Genomic DNA, 24,293 nt, shown 5'->3' on the forward strand with positions numbered 1-24,293 from the left:
AATAATTTGTTAAATTACAAAATCATGTAATATGTATGAAAACATTTATAAATTAAAGATATATTATTACAATAAAAAGTTCTTCATAAAACCACTCCTGAAGGGAATTAATCAATGGCCATTTTTATCAGTTGCTTAGCTAAGGTCACGGAGATTCAGCCTTAAATACATAAATCATATATAGAGTGTTTTTATGAAAGATTTCATAAAAGCAAAGTTTTATAGAATTGAAAAGTATGAATATTTATTTTTCTTATCATGGATGAGTGTAAGCTCTAAGGGGATGAAATTTGAACTTGAAATTTTCAAACTTAATTTTCTCAAAAATTAGATTTAGTTGGATTTTAAAATTAGCAAAGGGTGTTATTTGACATACTCACTGATACAATTGCAAAGTCATTTTTGCCTAACACTAAAAAAAACTTTTTTCATCTGGCCTCCCAAGAGTGACTTGTGTTCACTTATTAAAAAGAATTAATATCAACTGATCTTGTACATTTCCAGAGATAAATAAGTAGTTCATAAAACAAGATCAAACTGAACAGACTTATTTCCTTGGCAAAGGGTTAAATCCTTAGCAGAAAATACAATCTATAAGTTGTCTGTATGTAGAAGTATATTGTTTCACAGGGCGTTGGCCTAGAGGACTTCAGATTGCTAAAAAATAAACTTTATATTTAAGATTATATGAATGAGATGATGAAGGTTTGATAATCTGATGAGAAATTTTCGTTCACAGTCCCTTTAAAAAGTGGAGCAGCTCTATGACTGCTATTGTCTGTAAGAGTGAAACTATTCTACACTTGATAGCCTAGTTTCAACAGGTCTTGAACCGCACACTGCGTAATGTTAATTTAAGATTTACATTTATAAAATACAGATAAATTAATCTATTAATCTGTTATTATTAAATTTTTAACTTTTTTTGTACAGTGATTTAATTTGAAGTGTAGCAATGATAAAGAAATCATAAATAGCCAGAGCTGAAAATCCAATCCACAGACCCAGGGATGATCCTATCTCAACAGTCAGGCTAAATCCATCATATGAACTAACCTAAAATAATCATGGATCACAATATTTAGAAGCCCACTCCTGTCCTGGATAAAATATATCTATTTTTGAAAACAACCTACACATACTTTTGTCACTAATTCTAAAATAATTTCTCTTAGAAATGGAGTGAAGAATGACTTTAAGACTTTTAATTGCAACATTAGACAGGGAGGAAGGGTACATTGGGCTGTTTATCATACTAGTCCCCAAAGTCTCATTATAATGTTTTCTCAACTTTGGAGACTTTTATTGAATTTTGATTGGTTGACGTTTAGTTGAGTGTTCAAACATTTCAACCATTAATTTGAAACTACAGAAGGGGTAAATTTGTGTGTCATCATTGGGGATTTACATCAATTAATCAGAGCTTGATCTTTAAATCATTTTAGTGGCGATTCAGATCGGGGCGCGCCAAAATTTCAGCTAATCACAGCGATGCATTTTGAAAATGCATCGCTGTGATTGGCTGAAAGTTTGGCGCGCCCCGATCCAAATCACCCCTAAAATGATTTAAAGATCAAGCTCTGCTATTGCCTTATCCTTTTAGATCCCTTACTTGTACTCCTAAAACTTGCACTATTACCTCCTCCTCATACTGAACTTTATCCTCGAATTCAAGCATAATGAAGCTATGACTGGTTAGCATTTTTTCATCAGATCTCTTTTTTACCTGGATACAAAAGGAAGGGAAAATCTAGTGTTAAAAAGAATTGCAGTTTCAGTAATCTGCTATACATTTAGTAAATGTATTATATAAAGGATAATTGGTTAATTCGTAGGTACCTAATTAAGACCTACATTATTGTGATGTTACTCAGAAATTAGAGAATTGTTTTTTTGTTTGTAATACCATAGCCAATACCTAGATTTCATGATTTACTTCCTCCCCTCCTCTTTATTGATTTTTCCAAGCAGATTTCATCGTTATTTCATAGTAGCTTTTCTCCTATGTCTAGCCCCTGTGGGCCCAATTGTCTAACCTTGCATGGCAATCATTAACATTTAGTCAACCTATCAAAGCTACGGTGAAAATACGACAAAACCTGCTACTTTTGTTATCCGATATTTCTGTTTGAATTCTTACTTCATAATATGTTTCTGTGCAATGGGGTTTACAAGTTTCTCCTTCTAACTCTACATCCCCCATATACATGGTGTCCTCATATAATTTCCAAATCAGATCATCCCTGGCAAAAGAAAAGAGATTATGGGGATAGTTAATTGTCCAATACTAATAAAAGTACCTAATTTTGATATATCAGGCACATTGATAGTAAGATCATGTAGGGAGAACCAAAAACAAGTGCAACACAATATAATGCACAGTTAAAGACAAATTTCGTGCAATTAAAAAGTTGGTTATCTTTTGGATGTTGCTTAAATATGATAACCATAAGGCACATGATAATGTGATTTAATAATCAATGAGAGGCATAGAAGACAAACCAAACCTCAGCTCTGAGAGGTAATTATAGATAATCAACTTCTGAAGGAGCCGAAGGGCTATAGAAATTGGTTAGTGGTTTCTTGTTTTTACAAAAAATCTTTAGACTAAGACATAGTTATGATTTTTTTACCTTTCCCTTCAGGTCAAAATTTTTTAACAGCAGTCATTTATTTTATATTTTAAGATTTAAGCTACATAGATGGACATATTTTTGTTTATATTTTAATTTTTTATGTGATGACACAAATTAGACAAATGATTCTAACATGAACTAATTTATGATCTTAGCTTTCCATTTATGTAAGAGCCAACCTAAAATATAGAAAACATTTTTAAAAAACTAATGACCTTGTTTTATTTCTGTCAATTGTTGTGCAGATTTTGTAGTCTCTATCAAGTTTTGTTTCCATCCATGGGGGTATACATCCTGGTCAGTTTAAAATTTCATTAATATCCAAATTTTATGATATTTTGTATTATCAAGCAGGTTTTATGCATAGGTAAAGTTAAGAAAACAAATCCAAGAAAAAGAGAAAAGGTTAAACTTACTATATTTTTTTACTTTAATAGGTAAAGAATATGTGGGTAATCCAGCTAAGAAAAATATTCTATTTTGTATGTGAGAATTTGAATATTAATTTCTATTAAATTCCTATGATTTGATTTGGGGATTTTTCTATCTCTGGAAAATTGATAATAAAGTTATCAAATATATATAAAATTTATTTTCCCATAAAAAAAATAACCAAAAAAATTAATCTAAAAAATGCTTTACCAAGAACTTTTGTAAGTTTATCAGTGACAACTTTTTCAATGCAGTCTGCATAATCTGTTGAAGATTCATAATTTACACATCCAGTCTTTTCAGATCTTCTTTTTATTATACTATAAGAAAATACTAAACTAAAATATTCTATTATTTGATATCAAATTGACAATATATTAAGAAAAAATATTTTTTATTTATTATTATTATTGAAAATAATTAAGGTTATGATTAAGTTCATAAAATGTTAGATCCTTGAGATCCAGATTCCTGCACATAATTTTTTTTTAAATGGAGGTATAAGTTATATTAATTCAATTTTTGAATGTAAACTTACCTGGATTCAATGGCATAATATGAATAGTCATTTAACCAATGTGGACTGGGATATATTATTTTTATTCTTATTACTCTTCAAATACAACTCCCCACAGTCATATCTGTAGTAAGGCTTTTTTTGTATAGAATGACATAAATTGTATTGTAGCTACTGATCATGGGAGAAACGAAGTAGCAGTTTTCATTATATTTTCACAGTAACTTTTAGGTTAGGTAGATGCTAGAAAGAGGAGAAAAGCGAGAAAAAAACGCTAGTTTGTTTACTTTTCATGATCTGGAGTTACTCCTGAATTATAAATGTATTTCTGTCCATAAATGAGTATATAAAATCTAGATTGCCTACTCAACCTATTAATAACTAAAGAGTTAGATAAAAAAAAATCCTGTAAGGAACTGTGCATAATTGTTCTCCTCTCATTGCATTGTTGTTTATTCTGTAGTGGCTCATTCTAAACATATGTAAAGACATCAAATTGATAAATGTAAGATTTTAAATGATACAATTTATTTTAAAAAATATACTTTTGGAACAGAGTACATTAGGCTTTTTATCTGTATTCTAGTTGGGTTTAGATTTTTGCAGATGTTTGAAAATTATTGGATTTTCATACAGTTAGATCTCAATTACATGTTATATTTAATTCATTAATCCTTGTTATTTTATTGAAAAGAAAATACCTGTAAGGATCCACAAAGTAAAAACAGACTCCCTTCATGCTCATGAGGCTACTTCTCTTGGATGTGAAATTAACTTCCAGCTCTCCACACTCTAGCTTGTTGTGAAGAAAATTCAGCTTTTTCATATTCATTTCCGCACTCAACCAGTCAAAATATTCATCAACTAAAGCAAATACAAGTAGATCAGTTTGTTAAATAAATCAATTTAGGTATGTGTAGGTGTTTCTTATAAACAACCAACCAACAAACCATGGACAGAACCTTACCTGAGACAACTTTGAATATTTGAATTGAATAAATTAAATGTGATTTTTCATACAGTAAATGAATAAGTATAGATGTATATTCCAGAAAACTACCTCTTTCCATTAACAATAGTGCTTTTGCTAGCAGTTGAAAATTATTTTCATTGAAATTTGCTATCTTGGGTAATATTCATTATTTTGGTTAGTTTATACTTATGTCATAAAGTGCAGCATAAACATTTAAGTTCACATTTTGCTTTGCTCGAAATTTTGCTTTACCTGCTATCAGCTGAAATATTACACATAATACAAAGTTTGTACAGGGTCTTTGCCTTTTAGGGAAGTTAAATGTAGCTGACTTTAAAATATGAACTAACCTGAGGCATATTTAGGATTATCCTTAACTTTTCTTTTGACCTCATCCCAAGTCTCATTGTCATATTTACTTGTCCAAGAAAGTATCTTGTCATTGCCTAAGGAAATAAAATTAGAATTTAAAGCCTAGGGAATTGGGCAGTTAAAGGAAGCCTCAGAAAATACACCACTTTAACTACAGAAAGACTGCCACAAGTAGACCTTATAACTCAAATTTGAAGCCTTAAACTTCAATAACAAAAAATTCTTAGTAAATGATTTAATAATTCACCTTGTATTAAAGATTTGTGTTAAATCCTGCTTTCTATTACGGGTACATAAATGTCAGTTTCCTCCTTTGGATGCTAGGATTTTACATTTTTTAACAGAAATTAAACCAAATTTTTAAGGAGCATTTTATTGTGCCCAAAATAAGATAAAAACTTTTTTTCTTGCTGGTCTTATTTGATATTAAAATTTCTGATATGATGATGGAAACATTTCAAAGATTCCCTAAAATTTCATTTTAAGATACCTATAGCCTGTTTTGTAATTGAATCTAAAGGCTTCAAATTTGGGTCTATTTGTGGCAGTTTTTCAGATGTTAGAGAATATTTTGTTCAAGTTAGTAGTTAAACCAGTATTGATTCAAAACCGTTTAATATCAGGTGGATAAGTACCGATTCTCAGCAACACAGAAAAATCATATATCATATTGTGTTAATATTAAAACCAGTTTTGTTAGCATCTTGTGATCGACTAAACTGGTTTTATCTTAAAATTAACATTTTTTTTCATCTGTGAAAAGCTGTTTATATTATATTATGATAAATAACTGTACCTGTAATCTGTCCTAGAATGACCATAACAGGATACATATATCCCATGTCAACCATAGCATCACTGTATATTATCTCTTTCTGGCAGACAATAATCCTAAAAAAAAATTTACTTTAATATAACCTGGATAACCTCTACAGGATAAGATACACCTTTAGTTGTTATTTTTTGTGCATCTCTGAACCAATCTTGCTACTGAAGTGCATGCTTACGCATCCAAGCCCTCCCCTTTACCCTCATTTTTAATTTTCTTCAATAATATAATTAAAACTATATAATGTATATATATATGAAATGGTCCAGAATTAAGAACAATTTAACTTAATATCAGCATTTGACTACAACCAAACTTTATGGAATACAGCAAACTAATAAAATGAAATGAAAAAACAAAGAGAAATAAAGAGAAAGACAATAAGATAAAAATTATGAATAAGACAGAGAAAGAGAAGATACAAAGAAAAAAAACTTATTTTTGAATCAGCCAATGTCACCTTACCTTCTTAATTCTCCTTGATGAGTCTCTGAGAGAAAGATAGGATAGGTTGGGAGAGAGACATAGGGAGGGGGGGGGGGAGAAACGAATAGACAGCATTGCAGGCAGAAGGGCACAAACACTTATAAAGTGGCTATGCTACTAATAACATCAAGAATACCTAGGTCTAGTTTTTTCAGAAGCCTCAATGGTTGAAGTTATAACTATTGTAGGAGATTCATAGTATTTAACTAAAATAGAATTAGTTTTAGAAATATTAGTTGCTTCACAATTAATAGAAAATTTGATTTGTAAGTTTTTAAAGCTTTACTTTTTAGTTCAGTTTAAGTTTTTATTTGTTCTTTCCATGACAAAAATTTAGATGGTGTCCTATTGTCATTCATTAAATTAAAGAATAAGCTAATTAATGGTCTATCATCTTGTAAAAAAATCTTGGAACACTAATAAACTTCGTGAAAAATCAGTTCAGTCAAATGAGACATCAAGCTATGAACATTAGTATAAACTATTAATACTTGAAACTACTTACATATAGCAATCATAGTTTGGTATACAAATAGACCAACAAAAAAGAGAATGAGAAAAATTCTGAGGAATTTGTTTACTTGCTTCATATGCATTTTATTAGCTCTGTAATTAAAATTGTAAAACACAAAAGAGTTTTGTAAAAAGTGCTTAATGAATTGAAAAAAAATTTATGTGTGTAATTATTCAAATTTTTATCTCTGCAGTATGATTCTAGATGTGTCAGAGTTGATATACCTTTCAAAAATGGGTTAAAAACAGTTTAAAATTATTTCGCCAATAATATTTTGTACAAAAACAAAACTATACTTATTGTCTGGAACTCAAGACTATGATATTGTGGCCTATAGATGTGTTAGACAATAGATGAATGTAGAGTGCCTTATCTTAATTGAGTGACTTTTACAGCGGAGGCTGCTGTGGATGATGCTGGATGTGATGAGTCCGTTTTCACAAATATTTTTTTTTATAAAAAAAAAAGATATTAAAATAATTTATAATCCAAACTTTTAATTATATTTAAAACATTTCTATTTACGTCAGGTTTGGTAAAATATGAATAAAAATTAATTTAGAATATTGGCTTTTGACATCAATTGTGCGTAGATTAGGTTGGTAAACATTGCTTTATTTGTCCTTATTCATACGTCAAAGGTCCATTTGATGAAATATCGAATTTTCACATGGCTTGAATAAACTTAAAACGTATATACACTTAACTTTAACTTTATTTAAAACTGTGAAAGGTAACATTGCTTCAAATTAAAATACAAATATAATTTAGAAAATGTAATACTCAAGTTTAAAAACGCCCAATCTTTTTAATTTGGGGGATGGAGGTGAAGTTGATTACAAAATCTCATTATTTTTTTGTGGAGGAAGGGGGAGGGGTGAATATGGAAAATAAAAATTAATAAAATATCCAAGGGAATAGAACAATCAGAATTAGTTCAGAGGTTTTGGTGGAATTTTTTTAGTTGGGGTGAATTTTATTTTTTATGGGGGGGGGGGGTTGGGGAGTGGGGGATGGGGTGGATAATCACTCCTTTCCCCCCACACCTTGCAGGTCCTTGATCAAGTCAAAGATTTAAACTTTTTAGGTTGAACTGAGCCAGCTTTACAGAACAGTGCCCTGAAAATTAATAGAATTATGAACTTGTTTGTCAAGAAAGCAATGATTACAACATCCATACAAGCAGGGCTCAATACAATCTTATATTAATAAATGGGGAATAACTTAATATTAAATTTTTTTAAAAGTCAGAAAGAAAGTTATATTTAGAAATATAAAGTAGCAAGGTTTGTTGTCTCTGTAGCTTAGGATTTTGATACTGAACCGATCGAGTTCTCCTTTTTAAGGAAGCTTCACCTAGGTTTCTGAATGATTTTAAACTTTTTCATTTTTAGATTCAAGCCTTGGAATGGTTGAGGCTAATGTTCTTCCCTCTTCTTACCGCATTAAATAAACATAGATCCTCTAAATTTCAAAGGCGAAGGCGCTAGTGTATATAAAAGTAACAGGATCCCTATGTGTGTGTGAGTGTCTGTCTGTTCTGAAGGATCTCACTAAACGCTGAATCAATATGTTTTTTACAATGTAGCTGCACATAGTATCTGGGAAGGTTTATAACTATTTTGGGGTAGGGTACCATCACCCTCCCAAGATAATTCGCCAAAAAATATAAAAATATATTTTCAAATTCCCGCTTAACAAAGCAACTGTTTACTTACTACCTGTTACCTAATTGACTTCTCTGCCTACAAGGGTGCTGAAACTTTTTCTTTTTAAAGCTACAATTGAAGGGTGTAGTGGGGCTTACTTGAGACACTTATAAAATACAGCAGAATGACATTACGATATTCTAAACGAGTGGACAGATTTTTATGAAATTAGTAGCATTTTAAAGCATTTAATTTTCTCTATTGATTTTACTTTTATTTGCATTTTTAAGCCCACAAATGACAAATCTCGTAATTAATTATAAAACATTAGTACTTTTAATATTCTGTAAAATTGTGTGATTTTATCATGTGAGCTCTGGAAATTTTCCAAGAAATCAAAATACATATTTATGCGCAGTATAAATATGTATATTTGATCTTTTAAGTCTACGCGTGTAGGTTTTAGGAGATATCTAATTTTGTACTCTTTATTAGAAAGGCCCCAGATATCCAGGGACGGCATCCTCAATGCATCACGGAGATTTCCCCGGCACAACTGAACGTGACTATTCGGGAAACTCAACATACACTCCGGCCTGCTTAAATGTCATGTGCAGACCTACGTGTATCCCTAGCCATCCCTGTATGATCAGAAAACGCCCTCCAATACTCTGTAATTTTCCTATATGTATTATGTATTCATTAATTTGTGAGATATGGACGTCATCGGCCGTGTTTACAACATCAGCGTCATCTTGGGAGATGACTGTCCTAGCTACATCAAGGAAGCCTTGGTTATACCTGAGCTTCGCACCCCCATCAACCTTGGGTGCAAGTGGGTCGAGGAGATCCGCGGGATCCTGGATTATTCATCACCGGTGCAGGCGGCATTAGTCGTGAAGAAGATGAGAGTCCTGCTTGTACAGTCCATCAACTCCGAGGCTGCAAGTGCCTCAGAAGACGAAGAGCGGTCTGGAAAACCGCCGGGGGAGCACTCGCCCCCCAACCCTCAGATAAGTGTTTCATTACGAGCCTTCGAGGAATTGATTGCAGAAATAAGTAGCTATAGTAGTGCCTTAAATGTTTGTAAACCCACTGTTAAAGAATTATGTAAAGCTGAAGATAATTTTGCTAATGGTAATGTGCACCATTCACGAGATTTTTTAGAACTTAAACCAGATTCTGTCGAGTCATATGTTGCGCAACTTTCTTTTAAGCACAAAGCAAAAGTAGATTTTGAGCGCAAAAATGATTGGACTCGCAATGTCAAGGGACCGCTTCGTAATGCACAAGGGCCGGCCGTTCGTTTGAAAACCGTCGCGTTAGGTAAGAGGCCGCGTCCTGTCCGTTTGTCCGTCCAAGCGACTAGGATTCTCGCAGGGGAAACTGTGTCTGTCTTGAATTTTCTTCCCAGTTGAGAAATCCGTCCGCAAATGACTGTCATGGTAGAAGAAGCCGTTTTAGAAGATAGTCAGGTGCGTGTGCTGGAAGGTGTATACAGAGCCCAGCAAAATGGAATACTACGCATACCTGTTGTGAACCTTCAGGAGCAGCCTTGTGTCGCAGCGGCTGGGTGCGTGTTTACCGCCGAGATTTGTGAGGACAGTAGTATGGTGATCAACACAGAGAGTTTAGTGTTGAGAGAGCCCCATGAGTATATACAGTCTATGTCTAAGAGCAACGAGGGCGACCACGGCAAGCCTATGACGAAGGAGCAGATGGAGAACCCCACATTCAAGGAAGTGTGGGAGGACCTGGAGATGGAAGACAACGAGCTACTGAATGAACACCCAGATGTCAAGAAACAAGTCAAGGAGCTTATTTGGGAGTACAGAGACATATTCAGTCAAGAGGCCCCTGGGCACACAGACCTGGTAACGATGAAGTTGAGACTCAAGCCAGGAACAGAGCCCATTCGGCAGAGATATAGGGAGCTGAACCCTAAGATGTTGAAGGACCTGGAGGCGCAGATGGCCGACTGGCTCAACCAAGGAGTGATCGAGCCAAGTTCATCACCATGGGCGAGTCCCCTCGTTCCTGTGCGCAAGAAAGACGGGAAGATAAGATGGGCAGTGGACTACTGCAGGTTGAACAGCTGCTTAGAGCAGGACAGTTACCCGCTGCCGAGGATACAGACCTTATTGGACCGCGCAGGAGGGCACCGTGTGTATTCTACGTTAGATGCCACGGCTGCCTACTTCAACATCTCCATCGATCCAGCATCCAGGGAGCTGACGGCTTTTGCCACGCCAACGGGTTTGTGGCAATTCCGCCGCATGCCCTTCGGCATCAGCACAGCACCAGCGGTTTACAGCAGATTCATCAGCACCGCCATGAACCCGCTGGGGAGCGAGATAGCGCAATGCTATCTCGATGATGTCATATCATATAACCTGAGAGTTGCTGACCATGTGCCACAGATGCGACAGGTTTTTGAGGCCCACCGCAAGGCTGGAATCAAGCTGAAGGCTAAGAAGAGCAAGTTGTTCCAGAAGAGGATACAATATTTGGGCCACATGATGAGTAAAGAAGGTATCGGGATGTTACCTGACTATGTGGAGCGCATCAGAAACTGGCCGCCGCCGAAGACAGTAGCCGAATTGAATAGCGTTCTCGGCTTCTACGGGTACTACAGGTCCTTTATACCTGAGTACGCCGACTTGACATGTGAAATGAATGCACAGAAGAAGGCCATGAAGCTAGAGTGGACCCTAGGGATGGACCAGCAGTTCCAGCAATTGAAGGACAAGTTCGAGAGTGCACCCATCCGAGCTGTTCCAGATTTTGAGGCGGATACTCCGTTTCAACTGACGACGGACTATTCAGGAAGAGCCATTAGTGCAGTATTGAGTCAAGTCCAAGATGGCGCCGAAAGGTTGATCGCCGCCATGGGACGCAAGACGACCGGAGCGGAGCAGAGATATCCCTCATGGAAGGGGGAAGCTTCCGCCGTGATTTATGGCATCAGAAAGTTTCGGACGATCCTGAGCTTCAAGCCGTTCCAAATAAACATGGATAACAGCGCCCTCAAGCAGTTGAAGTCACTGAAGAAGAACACCGGGATGATGGCCCGTTGGACAGAGGAGTTGGCTGGCTACGAGTTCCGTGTGGTTCACCGGCCGGGGAGACTCAACACAAACGCCGACGCGTTAAGCAGGCGTACCGACGCTGACATGCCAGAGCCGACAGCCGAGGAAGAGGCTGAGCAAGATGAGTACATCAGAGCTGTGGCTGACGAGAGTGAGGACGACCTCCCCCACGGCACCAAACGGTATAGAGACAGAGTGTACCGGCATCAATTAGACGACCCAATTTTAGAGAAGGTCCGTAGTTGGATTGGACATGACCGGCGTGCACCGGACAAGGCAACCTTACGTGGAGAGAGTAGGGACGTGCACCGGCTGGCCGAGATTTTTGACACTTTGAGAATCGCCGAAGATGGAGTTCTGGAGCAGGAGATACAGACCTTCACAGGGAAACGACGCAGGATAATGGTTCCTTTATCCCTGAGAGAAGAGGTGTTCAATCACTCCCACAGAACGACCACCGGAGCGCACTTTGGCATGCACTCCACGATATCAAAGTTTTTGAGGAATTTCTACTATGTGGGACATCAAGCAGACATCCGTCTGAGGATCGCCGTCTGTCACGACTGCGTCCAAAAGAACATCAAGGCCAACATCAAGATAGGCGCGCATGTACCCATCCAGAACGGGTATCCACTGCAGACAATCTACATGGATGTGGCAGGCAAGTTCAACACAATGCCAGAAGGATACAACTTTATCCTGACGCTGCAGGACGGATGGTCACGCTTTGTTCAGGCATACCCCTTGAGACAGAAGACCGCTGACGAGGTAGCTACGACGATAATGGATAAATTTATCTGCACTTTTGGATGCCCGCAGGCATTCCACAGCAACCAGGGGAAAGAGTTCTGCAACAGCATCATGAAGATGCTCCTGCAGAAGCTCGGTGTCAAGCACGAGCTAGGCCCCGTGGCGAACCCCCAGAGCAACCTCATCGAAAGGTGGCACCGGACTATGGAAGAGACGCTGAGAACCGTGATTCAAGGACAGGAGACCGAATGGCCGAAATATCTACCTGGAGTTGTCCTAGCATACAACACGAGGATCCACAGCACCACCGGCGTGACCCCCTTTCTCGCCTTCCAGGGTAGAGAAGCTACTCTACCCGCGGATTTGATTTTGCGGTTACCGAACCCTAAAGATGACAAGGATATTCCCACAGCAGTGAGAAATTTGTTGGATAGATACACGACCATGTATGAAGCCATGGCGAAGAGTCAAGAAAGCACAATTCGATCGCGAATTTAGAGTAGGCGATAAAGTTTTTTATTTGGCACCCAACCATGGTAAAGCAAAGAAGAAGATGACCAAACATTGGAGTGGACCATACTTAATTACCGAGAAGTGTGCCGACGTTTTATACAGAATCCAGACAATACCAGCGGGAGAAAAAGAAGATTTGGTTGTCCATGTTGGTCGGTTAAAACCATATTACCCCCCAGCAATGACAGATGGAGACCCAACTTCTCCACCAGAACCATTTGAAGAAGACGGAGATGAAGCAGGGGAGCAAATTCCCTTGAATTCAAGAAGACAGGCGAAGCCGCCTAATCCAAGAGTTGATTTCTCAAATGGGGACGACAGCGATGAAGAGGGAGGACCACCCAACGCACCGGGAGGAGCACCACCGCCACCGCCCAACATTGACCCCCTCCACCTTCCCCTACCGGATACACCACCACCCAGATCACCAACGATGCAGCGCACACCGCGCAGAGAGCAAAGTGAGAGGAGAGGGAGGGAGAGAGATCGATCTTGCGAACCGTCAGGTTCCGGCATCCAGCGGAAAGATGCTAAGCGAACCACCGATAGAGAAAGAAGCCCGAGAAGAGACTCGCCCCCACAAACACCGCGCCGTGATCGAGAGCGCGAGCGAGCCACACACACATACACACCCCGGGTAGAGAAGCGCGCTCTAAGCGACAATGAGGAGCCGTACACGGACTCACCCGAAAAAGGGAGAGGGCTAAATCTGGAGGCAAGAAACAGAGGAGTGGGACACTTTGGCAACAGCAAGTTGAAGAGAGCAAAGAGGTGTTGGACAGCACGGACGAGGAAATGGACTTGCCGGGAGTTGCAACGCTTGCACGGACAATCAGAATCCCCGTGAAGCACGGAGCAAAGCTGCCACACAAGGGTACGAGAGAGAGTGCGGGCCATGACATTTATTGCCCCGCCCACACCATCCTTCCCCCTGCAAAGCAAACTTGCATTCCCCTCAAGTTACATACACGCGTGCCCCCTGGATACTTTCTCAAATTATTTGCCGTTCAAGCATAGAATGGGAAGGAGTAATTCTACTGGCAGGATTAGTGGACAGCGACTACACAGGCAAGATACAAGCAGTCTTTTGGAATTTAAGTACCGAAGCAGTGGAATTTAACAAAGGACAACGAGTTTGTCAAGCTGTGATACTCGAGACTCGTGAGGTGGAATTTTATCATGTCAATAATCTTCCTACCACTGATCGCGGTGCTAACGGCTTCGGTAGCACCAACTAGTGAGGCTTACTCAATAGACATCACCGATTGCACAAACCCATCAAACATCAAGAAATTTAACAAGGAACAATATGCAGAGCAGAGGAACCTACAGAAGAAGTTCCAGTGAAGGAGCGCTATACTATTTTGCAACGACCAACTCTGACAAAGGTATATGGGTACTCTTGCGAAGTGAGGGTATCCCTATACCATTTTAAATGCAGAGTTTGGGGTCACCTAAAATTGCAACAGGTACCCCAAACGATGAGGCATGAGGAAATTACTGCAGAGAATTGCCGCCGAATGTCCTTACTCAAGGAGTACCAAATTTCTGGATATGGCGACCCCATCAAAGTAAAACTGAACAGGCCCACATATGTTTCGGCAACCCTAGCCGGATCATTGAAGATGGAAGACGACAAGATCACCTGCAGACCATCCGAATGGGAGACACGATCCACTATAACACTCTGAAGCTAGCCGAGTACCAGATCCTGCTTAAGGAGGAGACATTCTTGGTTAGTAACAACAAGGTAGAGAGTGAAACAGATCACTTATCCCTACCATGTCCATATCATAAAGGGGAGTGCATCACTGGCACCGCGACCTTTGTGTGGAACATCAACGACAGTTCCTGCACTCTACAGATGGTGAACACCATTAACCCCTCCACCACCATGGACACCTATCTCGTGGATCACCAGCAACAAGTTTTACTAAACACTACAGGCGCAATGAAGTTAATGCATTGCCCTTTCAACGTCCTGACAACAGACCACGATGGAACCTACTTGGGCAAGACCAGCGAACTGAGCAGACTCGCCACCATCGACCCTGGACAAGTGGACGTCAACCTACAAGCTGCAGTACATTTAAATTATTTGGCATATAGCATGCACCAAACCTTCAGTCAATTAGATGTTACATTAAGGAAGACCATATGCGAAACCCATTACCATGGAGAAGCAGACCAACCGGTTCTGCTACATGAGCAGACATACGGACTCTTAAAGGGAGATCTGTTGATGACCTTCCAGTGCACCAAGAGGACTCAGAAGATCAAGGACGACGTTAACTGCTATCAAGACATACCTTTGGATCCTGATGGCTACGCAGATGCTGCAACTAAACATTATAAGTTGCATTCTACAAGGGTACCATGTTCTGCGACTTTCCCCCTAACTGTCAAGTCTAAAGAAGGCTGGGTACAATTAACCCCCGCCATCATCAAGACTCAGGCCCCCATGGAGATGACCATCGACACCCCTCTGGTTAACTGGACGGATTACAGCCATGGAGGAATATACACGGAAAGAGAGAGAGCTGAATGGTTACATACGTTAACCTTCCCCTCCTACACTGATGCAAGCCTGAAAGAAATTACCTATGGACTTTGCGTTGAAGATGGGAATTGTAACCAACTTTCCACCAATAACCTACCCCTGTACACCCTTGATAATTTAGTGCCGGATTTGGAGTGCGAAATCGACCCACTTGCACCCAAGGTTGATGGGGGTGCGTAGCTCAGGTATAACCAAGGCTTCCTTGATGTAGCTAGCACAGTCATCTCCCAAGATGACGCTGATGTTGTAAACACGGCCGATGACGTCCATATCTCCGCCATTCGCCGCTGTTCCTACTGTTAAATCGCAAGGAACAATCGGCAGCTGTAACTTCCGGGCTAATTCCTCATTTACGGCGACTCCTTTGTGCAATTTATTACCGGTATCGATGAGACCGTAGGTTCGCACAGTCGGTCCTTTTGCATGCAGGCTGATCTTAACCATGGCCCGGGCGTCTCGTTGTCCTTGCCTCTGGTTGAGGGTGGTAGGGTCTACAGCTGCTGAGGAACTCCGCCCTACCGACGGGAGCCCTCTCTGCCATTTTTTGAATTCTGGCTTCGGTGGCCAACTGCTTCCAGACAGGTGACATCTCCATAATATTGTGCCTGGTCGTCATCACCTACGCCACTGTCGTTGTCTCCAGGGTCATTGGCACGCATCTCTCTCACGGCATTGCGGACACGATCTTGCTGCTGCCGTCCGCGTCCATTGCCGCTGGCGTTCTTCTCCTGATTCCTCTTGCGCACATTCGCCAGCCTGTCCTCAGGGATAGTACACGTCTTCTGCCAATGGCCAGGCGTGCCACACCGCCGACAGTTACCTTTCGGCTTGTCTTTGGTGGCACCGCCCGTACCCTTACTCGCTTGTTGCTTCTTCTTGGGACAATTACGCGAGTAATGGCCATTCTGGTTACAATTGTAGCACTTGACGCTACTGTTCCTATCTCCGACGGCGTTGACCTCCATGTCCTCCGTGCCATCGTTACGATAGACGACAAGGTTGGACGTGGCGAGGCCATCCATGGAGGTGTCCTCGGCATCTCCATGATGAATGAGCTGACGTTGCGTGGCAATTTCATTCATGATGGTGGCGCGTAAAACTCCTTGGGGTAATTTCCACGTAAATCTCCTGTTGAGCACTTAGTTGATCCAAACACAGCTGTCACCAGTTTCACTGTAACAGATTCGGACGTCCTTGTTGACTTTTTAAAAACCAAGATAGCCCGCCTCGAGCGGTGGCAACGGAGCTACTCGTTGAGTTGGTAACGTTGGCTGAGAGAATACAAGAGCGAAGCGACTCGTTCCCTTTGTTCGACGTACAGAGTATGGTGGGCGTTCTACTGATCATGCAGGGATGGCTAAGGATACAGGTAGGTCTGCACATTACATTTAAGCAGGCCGGAGTGTATGGTGAATTTCCAGAATAGTCACGTTCAGTTGTGCCGTGGAAATCTCCGTGATGCATTGAGGATGCCGTCCCTGGATATCTGGGTTGCTTTCCACTAAAAGAGTACAAAGTTATATCTCTCTTAAAATCTACACGTGCAGGCTTAAAAGGTCAAAGATACATATTTATGCTTGGCAGAAATATGTATTTTGACTTCTTGGAAATTTTCCAGAAAACACATGATAAAATCATTCTATGTTACAAAATATTAAAAGTACTAAGTTTTATAATCAATTACGAGATCCGTCATCTGTGGACTTAAAAATTCAAATAAAAGAAAAATCAATAGAGAAAATTAAACGCTTTAAAATGTTACTAATTTCATAAAAATCTTTCCATCCGTTTAGGATATCGTAATGTCATTCTGCTTTATTTTCCAAGTGTCTCAAGTAAGCCCCACTACAAGGGGTATCCGCTGCAGACAATCTACATGGATGTGGCAGGCAAGTTCGACACAACGCCAGAAGGATACAACTTTATCCTGACACTGCAGGACGGATGGTCACGCTTTGTTCAGGCGTACCCCTTGAGACAGAAGACCGCTGACGAGGTAGCTACGACGATAATGGATAAATTTATCTGCACTTTTGGATGCCCGCAGGCATTCCACAGCGACCAGGGGAAAGAGTTCTGCAACAGCATCATGAAGATGCTCCTGCAGAAGCTCGGTGTCAAGCACGAGCTAGGCCCCGTGGCGAACCCCCAGAGCAACCTCATCGAAAGGTGGCACCGGACTATGGAAGAGACGCTGAGAACCGTGATTCAAGGACAGGAGACCGAATGGCCGAAATATCTACCTGGAGTTGTCCTAGCATACAACACGAGGATCCACAGCACAACCGGCGTGACCCCCTTTCTCGCCTTCCAGGGTAGAGAAGCTACTCTACCCGCGGATTTGATTTTGCGGTTACCGAACCCTGAAGAGGACAAGGATATTCCCACAGCAGTGAGAAATTTGTTGGATAGATACACGACCATGTATGAAGCCATGGCGAAGAGTCAAGAAAGCACCATTCGAAGAAATGCTTTACAGTATCATAACGATTGCGAATTTAGAGTAGGCGATAAAGTTTTTTATTTGGCACCCAACCATGGTAAAGCAAAGAAGAAGATGACCAAACATTGGAGTGGACCATACTTAATTACCTCCCAACATTGACCCCCTCAACCTTCCCCTACCGGATACACCACCACCCAGATCACCAACGATGCAGCGCACACCGCGCAGAGAGCAAAGTGAGAGGAGAGGGAGGGAGAGAGATCGATCTTGCGAACCGTCAGGTTCCGGCATCCAGTGGAAAGATGCTAAGCGAACCACCGATAGAGAAAGAAGCCCGAGAAGAGACTCACCCCCACAAACACCGCGCCGTGATCGAGAGCACACACACATACACACCCCGGGTAGAGAAGCACGCTCTAAGCAACAATGAGGAGCCGTACACGGACTCACCTGAAAAAGGGGAGAGGGCTAAATCTGGAGGCAAGAAACAGAGGAGTGGGACATTTTGGCAACAGCAAGTTGAAGAGAGCAAAGAGGTGTTGGACAGCAACGAGGAAATGGACCCGCCGGACCCGCCAGCAGTTGCGACACTTGCGCGGACAATCAGAATCCCCGTCAAACGCAGAGCAAAGCTGCCACACAAGGGCACGAAAGAAAATGCGGGCCATGACATATACTGCCCCGCCCACACAATCCTTCCCCCTGGAAAGCAAACTTGCGTCCCCCTCAGGTTACACACACGTGTACCCCCCGGATACTTTCTCAAGTTATTTGGCCGTTCAAGCATAGAACGGGAAAAGGTAATTCTACTAGCAGGATTAGTGGACAGCGACTACACCGGCGAGATACAAGCAGTCTTTTGGAATCTTAGTACCGAAGCAGTGGAATTTAACAAAGGACAACGAGTTTGTCAAGCGGTGATCCTGGAGACTCGCGAGGTGGAATTTTATCATGTCGATAATCTTCCTACCACTGATCGCGGTGCTAACGGCTTCGGTAGCACCAACTAGTGAGGCTTACTCACTGGACATCATTGATTGCACAAACCCATCCACCATTAAGAAATTTAACAAGGAAACAATATGCAGAGCCAAGGAACCTACAGAAGAAGTTCCAGTGAAGGAGCGCTATACTATTTTGCAACGACCAACTCTGACGAAAGTATATGGATACTCCTGCGAAGTGAGGGTATCCCTATACCACTTTAAGTGCGGAGTTTGGGGTCACCTAAAATTGCAACAGGAATATCAAATTTCTGGCTACGGTGACCCTATCAAGGTAAAACTCAACCGGCCCACCTATGTTTCGGCAACCCTAGCCGGATCACTGAAGATGGAAGACAACAAGATCACCTGCATTGGGCAGACCATCCGCATGGGCAACACGATCCACTACAACACCCTGAAGCTAGCCGAGTACCAGATCCTACTCAAGGAGGAGACATTCTTGGTTAGTAACAATAAAGTAGAGAGTGAAACTGACCATTGAAGTTAATGCATTGCCCTTTTAATGTCCTGACCACGGACCACGATGGGATCTACCTGGGCAAGACCAGCGAACTCAGCAGACTCGCCACCATCGACCCCGGACAGATAGATGTCAACCTTCAAGCTGCAGTACATTTAAATTATTTAGCTTATAGCATGCGCCAAACCTTCAGCCAATTAGATGTTACATTACGGAAGACCATATGCGAAACCCATTACCACGGAGAGGCAGACCAACCGGTCCTGCTGCACGAGCAGACCTATGGACTCTTGAAAGGAGATCTTTTGATGACCTTCCAATGCACCAAGAGGACCCAGAAGATCAAGGATGACGTCAACTGCTATCAAGATATACCGTTGGACCCTGATGGCTATGCCGACGCCGCAACTAAACATTATAAGTTGCATTCTACAAGGGTAACATGTTCTGCAACTTTCCCATTAACTGTCAAGTCTAAAGAAGGCTGGGTACAACTGACCCCCGCCATCATCAAGACTCAGGCCCCCATGGAGATGACCATCGACACCCCTCTAGTTAACTGGACGGATTACAGCCATGGAGGAATCTACACGGAAAGAGAGAGAGCTGAATGGTTACACACCTTAACCTTCCCTTCCTACACTGAAGCAAGCCTGAAGGAAATCACCTACGGACTCTGCGTTGGAGACGGAAACTGTAACCAACTTTCTACCAACAATTTACCCCTGTACACCCTTGATAATTTAGTGCCTGATTTAGAGCGCGAAATTGACTTGTGGAGCAGCGTCAAGAGCTGGCTCCATGAATACGGCGATCTAATGGCATTCGCATGCCTGGTCATCCTAGGGCTTAAATCTATTACTGATCTAATATGCATTGCCCTTACCTTTCTACGCGTAGGCCCTGGAGCCGCCATCGCCCTAGTTGCCCACCTATACCTCTACAACAAGCATTCCTACCAGAAGCTTATGAGGAAGAAGAAGGCCGATACAAGAACTGAGAGGCGAGAACCTACTACAGCAGCAGAGACGACGTCGCTATTACCAACGACATCAACCCCGAAGATACAGATGACAGAGATACAGCCTACCCTCTTGGATCCTGCATCCCTGCCATCGTACAGCACTGCGACTAGGCCACCTAAGATATCAACTTTAATACCATGACAGAATAATAGGTATAATTGGCCGTCTAGTCTATTGTCTTTGCCAATTTGAGCGTTATGTTATCTGGCATGTCTGTCGAGCCAGATAAAAAGGGGAGAAAATGTAGTGGGGCTTACTTGAGACACTTATAAAATACAGCAGAATGACATTACGATATTCTAAACGAGTGGACAGATTTTTATGAAATTAGTAGCATTTTAAAGCATTTAATTTTCTCTATTGATTTTACTTTTATTTGCATTTTTAAGCCCACAAATGACGGATCTCGTAATTAATTATAAAACATTAGTACTTTTAATATTCTGTAAAATTGTGTGATTTTATCATGTGAGCTCTGGAAATTTTCCAAGAAATCAAAATACATATTTATGCGCAGTATAAATATGTATATTTGACCTTTTAAGTCTACGCGTGTAGGTTTTAAGAGATATCTAATTTTGTACTCTTTATTAGAAAGGCCCCAGATATCCAGGGACGGCATCCTCAATGCATCACAGAGATTTCCCCGGCACAACTGAACGTGACTATTCGGGAAACTCAACATACACTCCGGCCTGCTTAAATGTCATGTGCAGACCTACGTGTATCCCTATTCATCCCTGTATGATCAGAAAACGCCCTCCAATACTCTGTAATTTTCCTATATGTATTATGTATTCATTAATTTGTGTAAACTATGTTTGTCTATTGAAAATATATCAGTTCCGCAGAATTAGTCTTTATTGGAGGATCTAATCCTAATTTTTATGCAGCTATTCCTAGCTGCTATTGATTATCCAGAAACTTACAAATCCCCTGTGGGTACTCGTGAATAGTTGTGTTATTTGCGTATCGGAGACGTCGAACAAAGGGAACGAGTCGCTTCGCTCTTGTATTCTCTCAGCCAACGTTACCAACTCAACGAGTAGCTCCGTCGCCACCGCTCGAGGCGGGCTATCTTGGTTTTTAAAAAGTCAACAAGGACGTCCGATCCGTTACAAAGGGCTCCTTAAGGCCTCTAGGGGCAAAGTCGCTATTTGATCATAAGTTAACACATGGATATAAAATTGACCTGGGTATCTTGATGAAGAACCAGTAGACTATCTCTAGAAAGCTGACCAGACTGAAGCCAAGGAAAAGACCAAAGAGTCCACCAAGGTTAGAGATAAAGGTGAACACAGAATATCTGGCGGATCTCTCATATGCTAAGATTGTATTCAAATTTACACATGTATTAGGGTTGACCAATCATATTCAGGGTAACCATATGGTAACTAGACTTTACTTTTGAAAGTAAAAAGAAACCTATTCTACCAAATCTTAGGGATAAGGGATGGGAAACCTGACCGAAAATTAATTAAAGCAAACATAAATTTCTGCTATTAGAATGACAACAATGGAAATTTTCTGCTATCAGAATGACAACAATATAAATTATGTTCAATCACATCAACTTATTATTAAATCTACACATTAATAAATGTCCATATAGCCAAACATAAACAGAGAGATCGTTTTTTGAAGACTGAGTAGGATTCAACATTTTATACTTTAGAACAATGTGAAAAACTCATGTCTTTAGACAATTCAAAAGTAATATTTCATGTGGAATTGATAACCCACCTAAACGATTACAAATACAAAACTAGTTCAATATGTAAATAAAAGTGTACTGTGTTTTGTTAAAAAAAAATTTTCATTAATTTTGGTAAAAATTATTGCACACTTAATTGAACTTTTCTGTAATTTTTAACGTAAAATTAATTTTTAAAATAATTCTTAATTTAGATGACCTCCGAATTAGTTGCCGAATGTGTACGCAGTTTCCTGAGTGTTTCCCCATCCTAGCTCAATATTTACTACTAGCTAAAAAAGCTTCAAACTTTAAAAAAAATATCAAAATTTGAAAAATTCAAATTTATAATGTATAAATCGTTTATACATTCAAATTTAGATTTTTTGAGGGAAGTTTGAAGATTTTTAGCTAGTAGTAAATATTGAGCTAGGATGAGGAAACACTCAGGAAACTGCGTACACATTCGGCAACTAATTCGGAGGTCATCTTAATTTATATGTATGCTATAGAACAATTAGTTGATAGAATGTTACCCATGTACTTATTCAATTCTACTTAATTTATTTATTAAAGCTGGGGGGCTAAAGCAGTGTTTATTTCTATATACCAATTTTGGGGTGAAGTAGATCCCCCCTTAAAATGTTTGAAAATAAATCAGATTTAACCAACTCAAAAAAACTCTTTTTAAAATGGGGGGGGGGGTGGCGAAGTAATGACCATCTTATTGTGATTCTACTTAAAGCCACTAATATATTGGTTCTTTGAAAAGTTTTTATTTTATTTTATGCTAGGTGGAATCAACTACCTGAATTATATTCTATACTTTTTTCTTTCATTCATATAATAGCTATTTCATCATTGTTCATAGTTTTCAAATCTAACTATTGCGTCATCCCGTAACTGGTTTTTTAGGCTTAGAAAATAGGCCTGGAATAATATTTTCTTACGTTTCCCATCCCTTACGTTATCCCTGAGTAATCTATTCTACCAAAACTATACGCCAATCAAAACTAAAATAATAATGATAATCTATATGTTAAAGAATAAGTAAAATTTTAATTGCTAAAATCGTCTTAAAGTTGAAGTCACAACTAGTTCGTTCTTGATGAACCATTCCTTATCTCTGATTTAAAGTTGAGGTCAAATAGTTCCTTCCTTATCCCTGATTTTAATAAGTTAGTTACTAATTGCAGTTGACTGAGCAAATAGTTCCTTCTTAATGAACCATCCCTCATCCCTGCTTTAAATAAGTAAGTTACCAATTGCAGTTGACTGAGCAAAGTAGACATTCAAGATGGCTAAATCTTCCTTAAAGGCATCATAGTACACATCCTCCTGAATAAAATATATGCTTTCAGAATTACAAGCAACAGCTAGTAACTCAGTATTTAATAGGCACAAAAAACAACTTCCTTAAAAGAAGAACTAAATTAGTTTTGCAATCTTACTCTCTAGACAATAAAAACCTTACTATTTTATGTTTTAATAGGATGAAAATTAACCTACTATTAAAAAAATACATTTGCTACAAATAATTTATGTCTTTTAGAAAAAGTTGAGTTATCAAAAAAGTTTCTAACCTAAACAAAGTTTGTGAAAAGTTCTTCAATCTTCATTTTAGTGGAGAAGTACTTAGGTCTCATTTGAAACATAAGGTCATTGTTCAGGAACTTTGTATCATTCACATCATCATATACCATCTTTAAAGTAATAACAATTAATTATGATATTAATATAGGATTTACTTGGCATCTTAGGTAAGAATTTAATCCCACGGCCACTAGACTTGTCATATTTTTAGGCCCTTGTTTATCCCTCTTTTAAATCATTAAGCTGTTAAAACAAATAATGCTCTAAGCTGCCCAGTACTTCATCTTTATGAATGTTACGTTTAATATGTATGATAAGTATTTTCAGTGCTGTTCATTGGTCTAACCCTCGAAAAATAAAGCACTCAGTCAACTATTAAATCTTTGGTAACAAATGTTTTTGTTAAATCACGGTCATATTATCATGTTACCATATGAACTAACATTTTTTTCAGAGATTGATATGACTTAATAGCTTCCTCTAGATTGCAAACCCTCCTGAAATTCTTGTGTTTTTAAAAAAGATTTAAAACAAACAGTTATACGAGAGCTTCCTTAAAATTGTAGATTTATTTATCCAGTGGTAACTTAGATCTTACTAGACAATCAATAAAGCATATAAACCTCAGATCCAGTAATTGAAATGCCAAATTAATGTATGTCACCTTGGCAGAATGAGCCCATGCTGCAATATTACCCTGAATACCAGTTCTGCACAGGGGGCTTAGATTGAAATTTCTTGAATTGCAC

General features: G+C 39.6%; 2 protein-coding genes and 1 long non-coding RNA gene across 3 annotated transcripts; all 3 read right to left on the reverse strand.

Annotated features, from left to right (window-relative positions):
* Positions 1–915: 915 nt before the first annotated feature.
* LOC145325353 (uncharacterized) lies at positions 916–3,661 on the reverse strand. The gene is made up of 6 exons (XM_080168355.1): positions 3,607–3,661; positions 3,279–3,388; positions 2,852–2,930; positions 2,141–2,243; positions 1,640–1,726; positions 916–1,056 (listed from the first exon to the last, which is right to left on the reverse strand). The coding sequence occupies exons 3-6, from the start codon at positions 2,911–2,913 to the stop codon at positions 916–918; spliced, it is 393 nt and encodes a 130-aa protein (XP_080024481.1). The 5' UTR covers positions 2,914–2,930; positions 3,279–3,388; positions 3,607–3,661.
* A 305-nt stretch (positions 3,662–3,966) lies between these two features.
* LOC145325572 (uncharacterized) lies at positions 3,967–5,800 on the reverse strand. Its single transcript, XM_080168543.1, has 4 exons — positions 5,727–5,800; positions 4,909–5,004; positions 4,287–4,449; positions 3,967–4,057 (listed from the first exon to the last, which is right to left on the reverse strand). The coding sequence occupies exons 1-4, from the start codon at positions 5,779–5,781 to the stop codon at positions 3,967–3,969; spliced, it is 405 nt and encodes a 134-aa protein (XP_080024669.1). The 5' UTR covers positions 5,782–5,800.
* A 15,646-nt stretch (positions 5,801–21,446) lies between these two features.
* On the reverse strand, positions 21,447–23,657 carry LOC145325354 (uncharacterized). Its single transcript, XR_013881453.1, has 3 exons — positions 23,535–23,657; positions 23,214–23,289; positions 21,447–21,583 (listed from the first exon to the last, which is right to left on the reverse strand). It is a non-coding gene; the product is annotated as an uncharacterized LOC145325354 (long non-coding RNA).
* Positions 23,658–24,293: the final 636 nt, after the last annotated feature.

This window comes from Acartia tonsa, chromosome 8 (genome assembly GCF_053477335.1).
Source record: "Acartia tonsa isolate MP-2025a chromosome 8, ASM5347733v1, whole genome shotgun sequence".
Lineage (NCBI taxonomy): Eukaryota > Metazoa > Arthropoda > Copepoda > Calanoida > Acartiidae > Acartia > Acartia tonsa.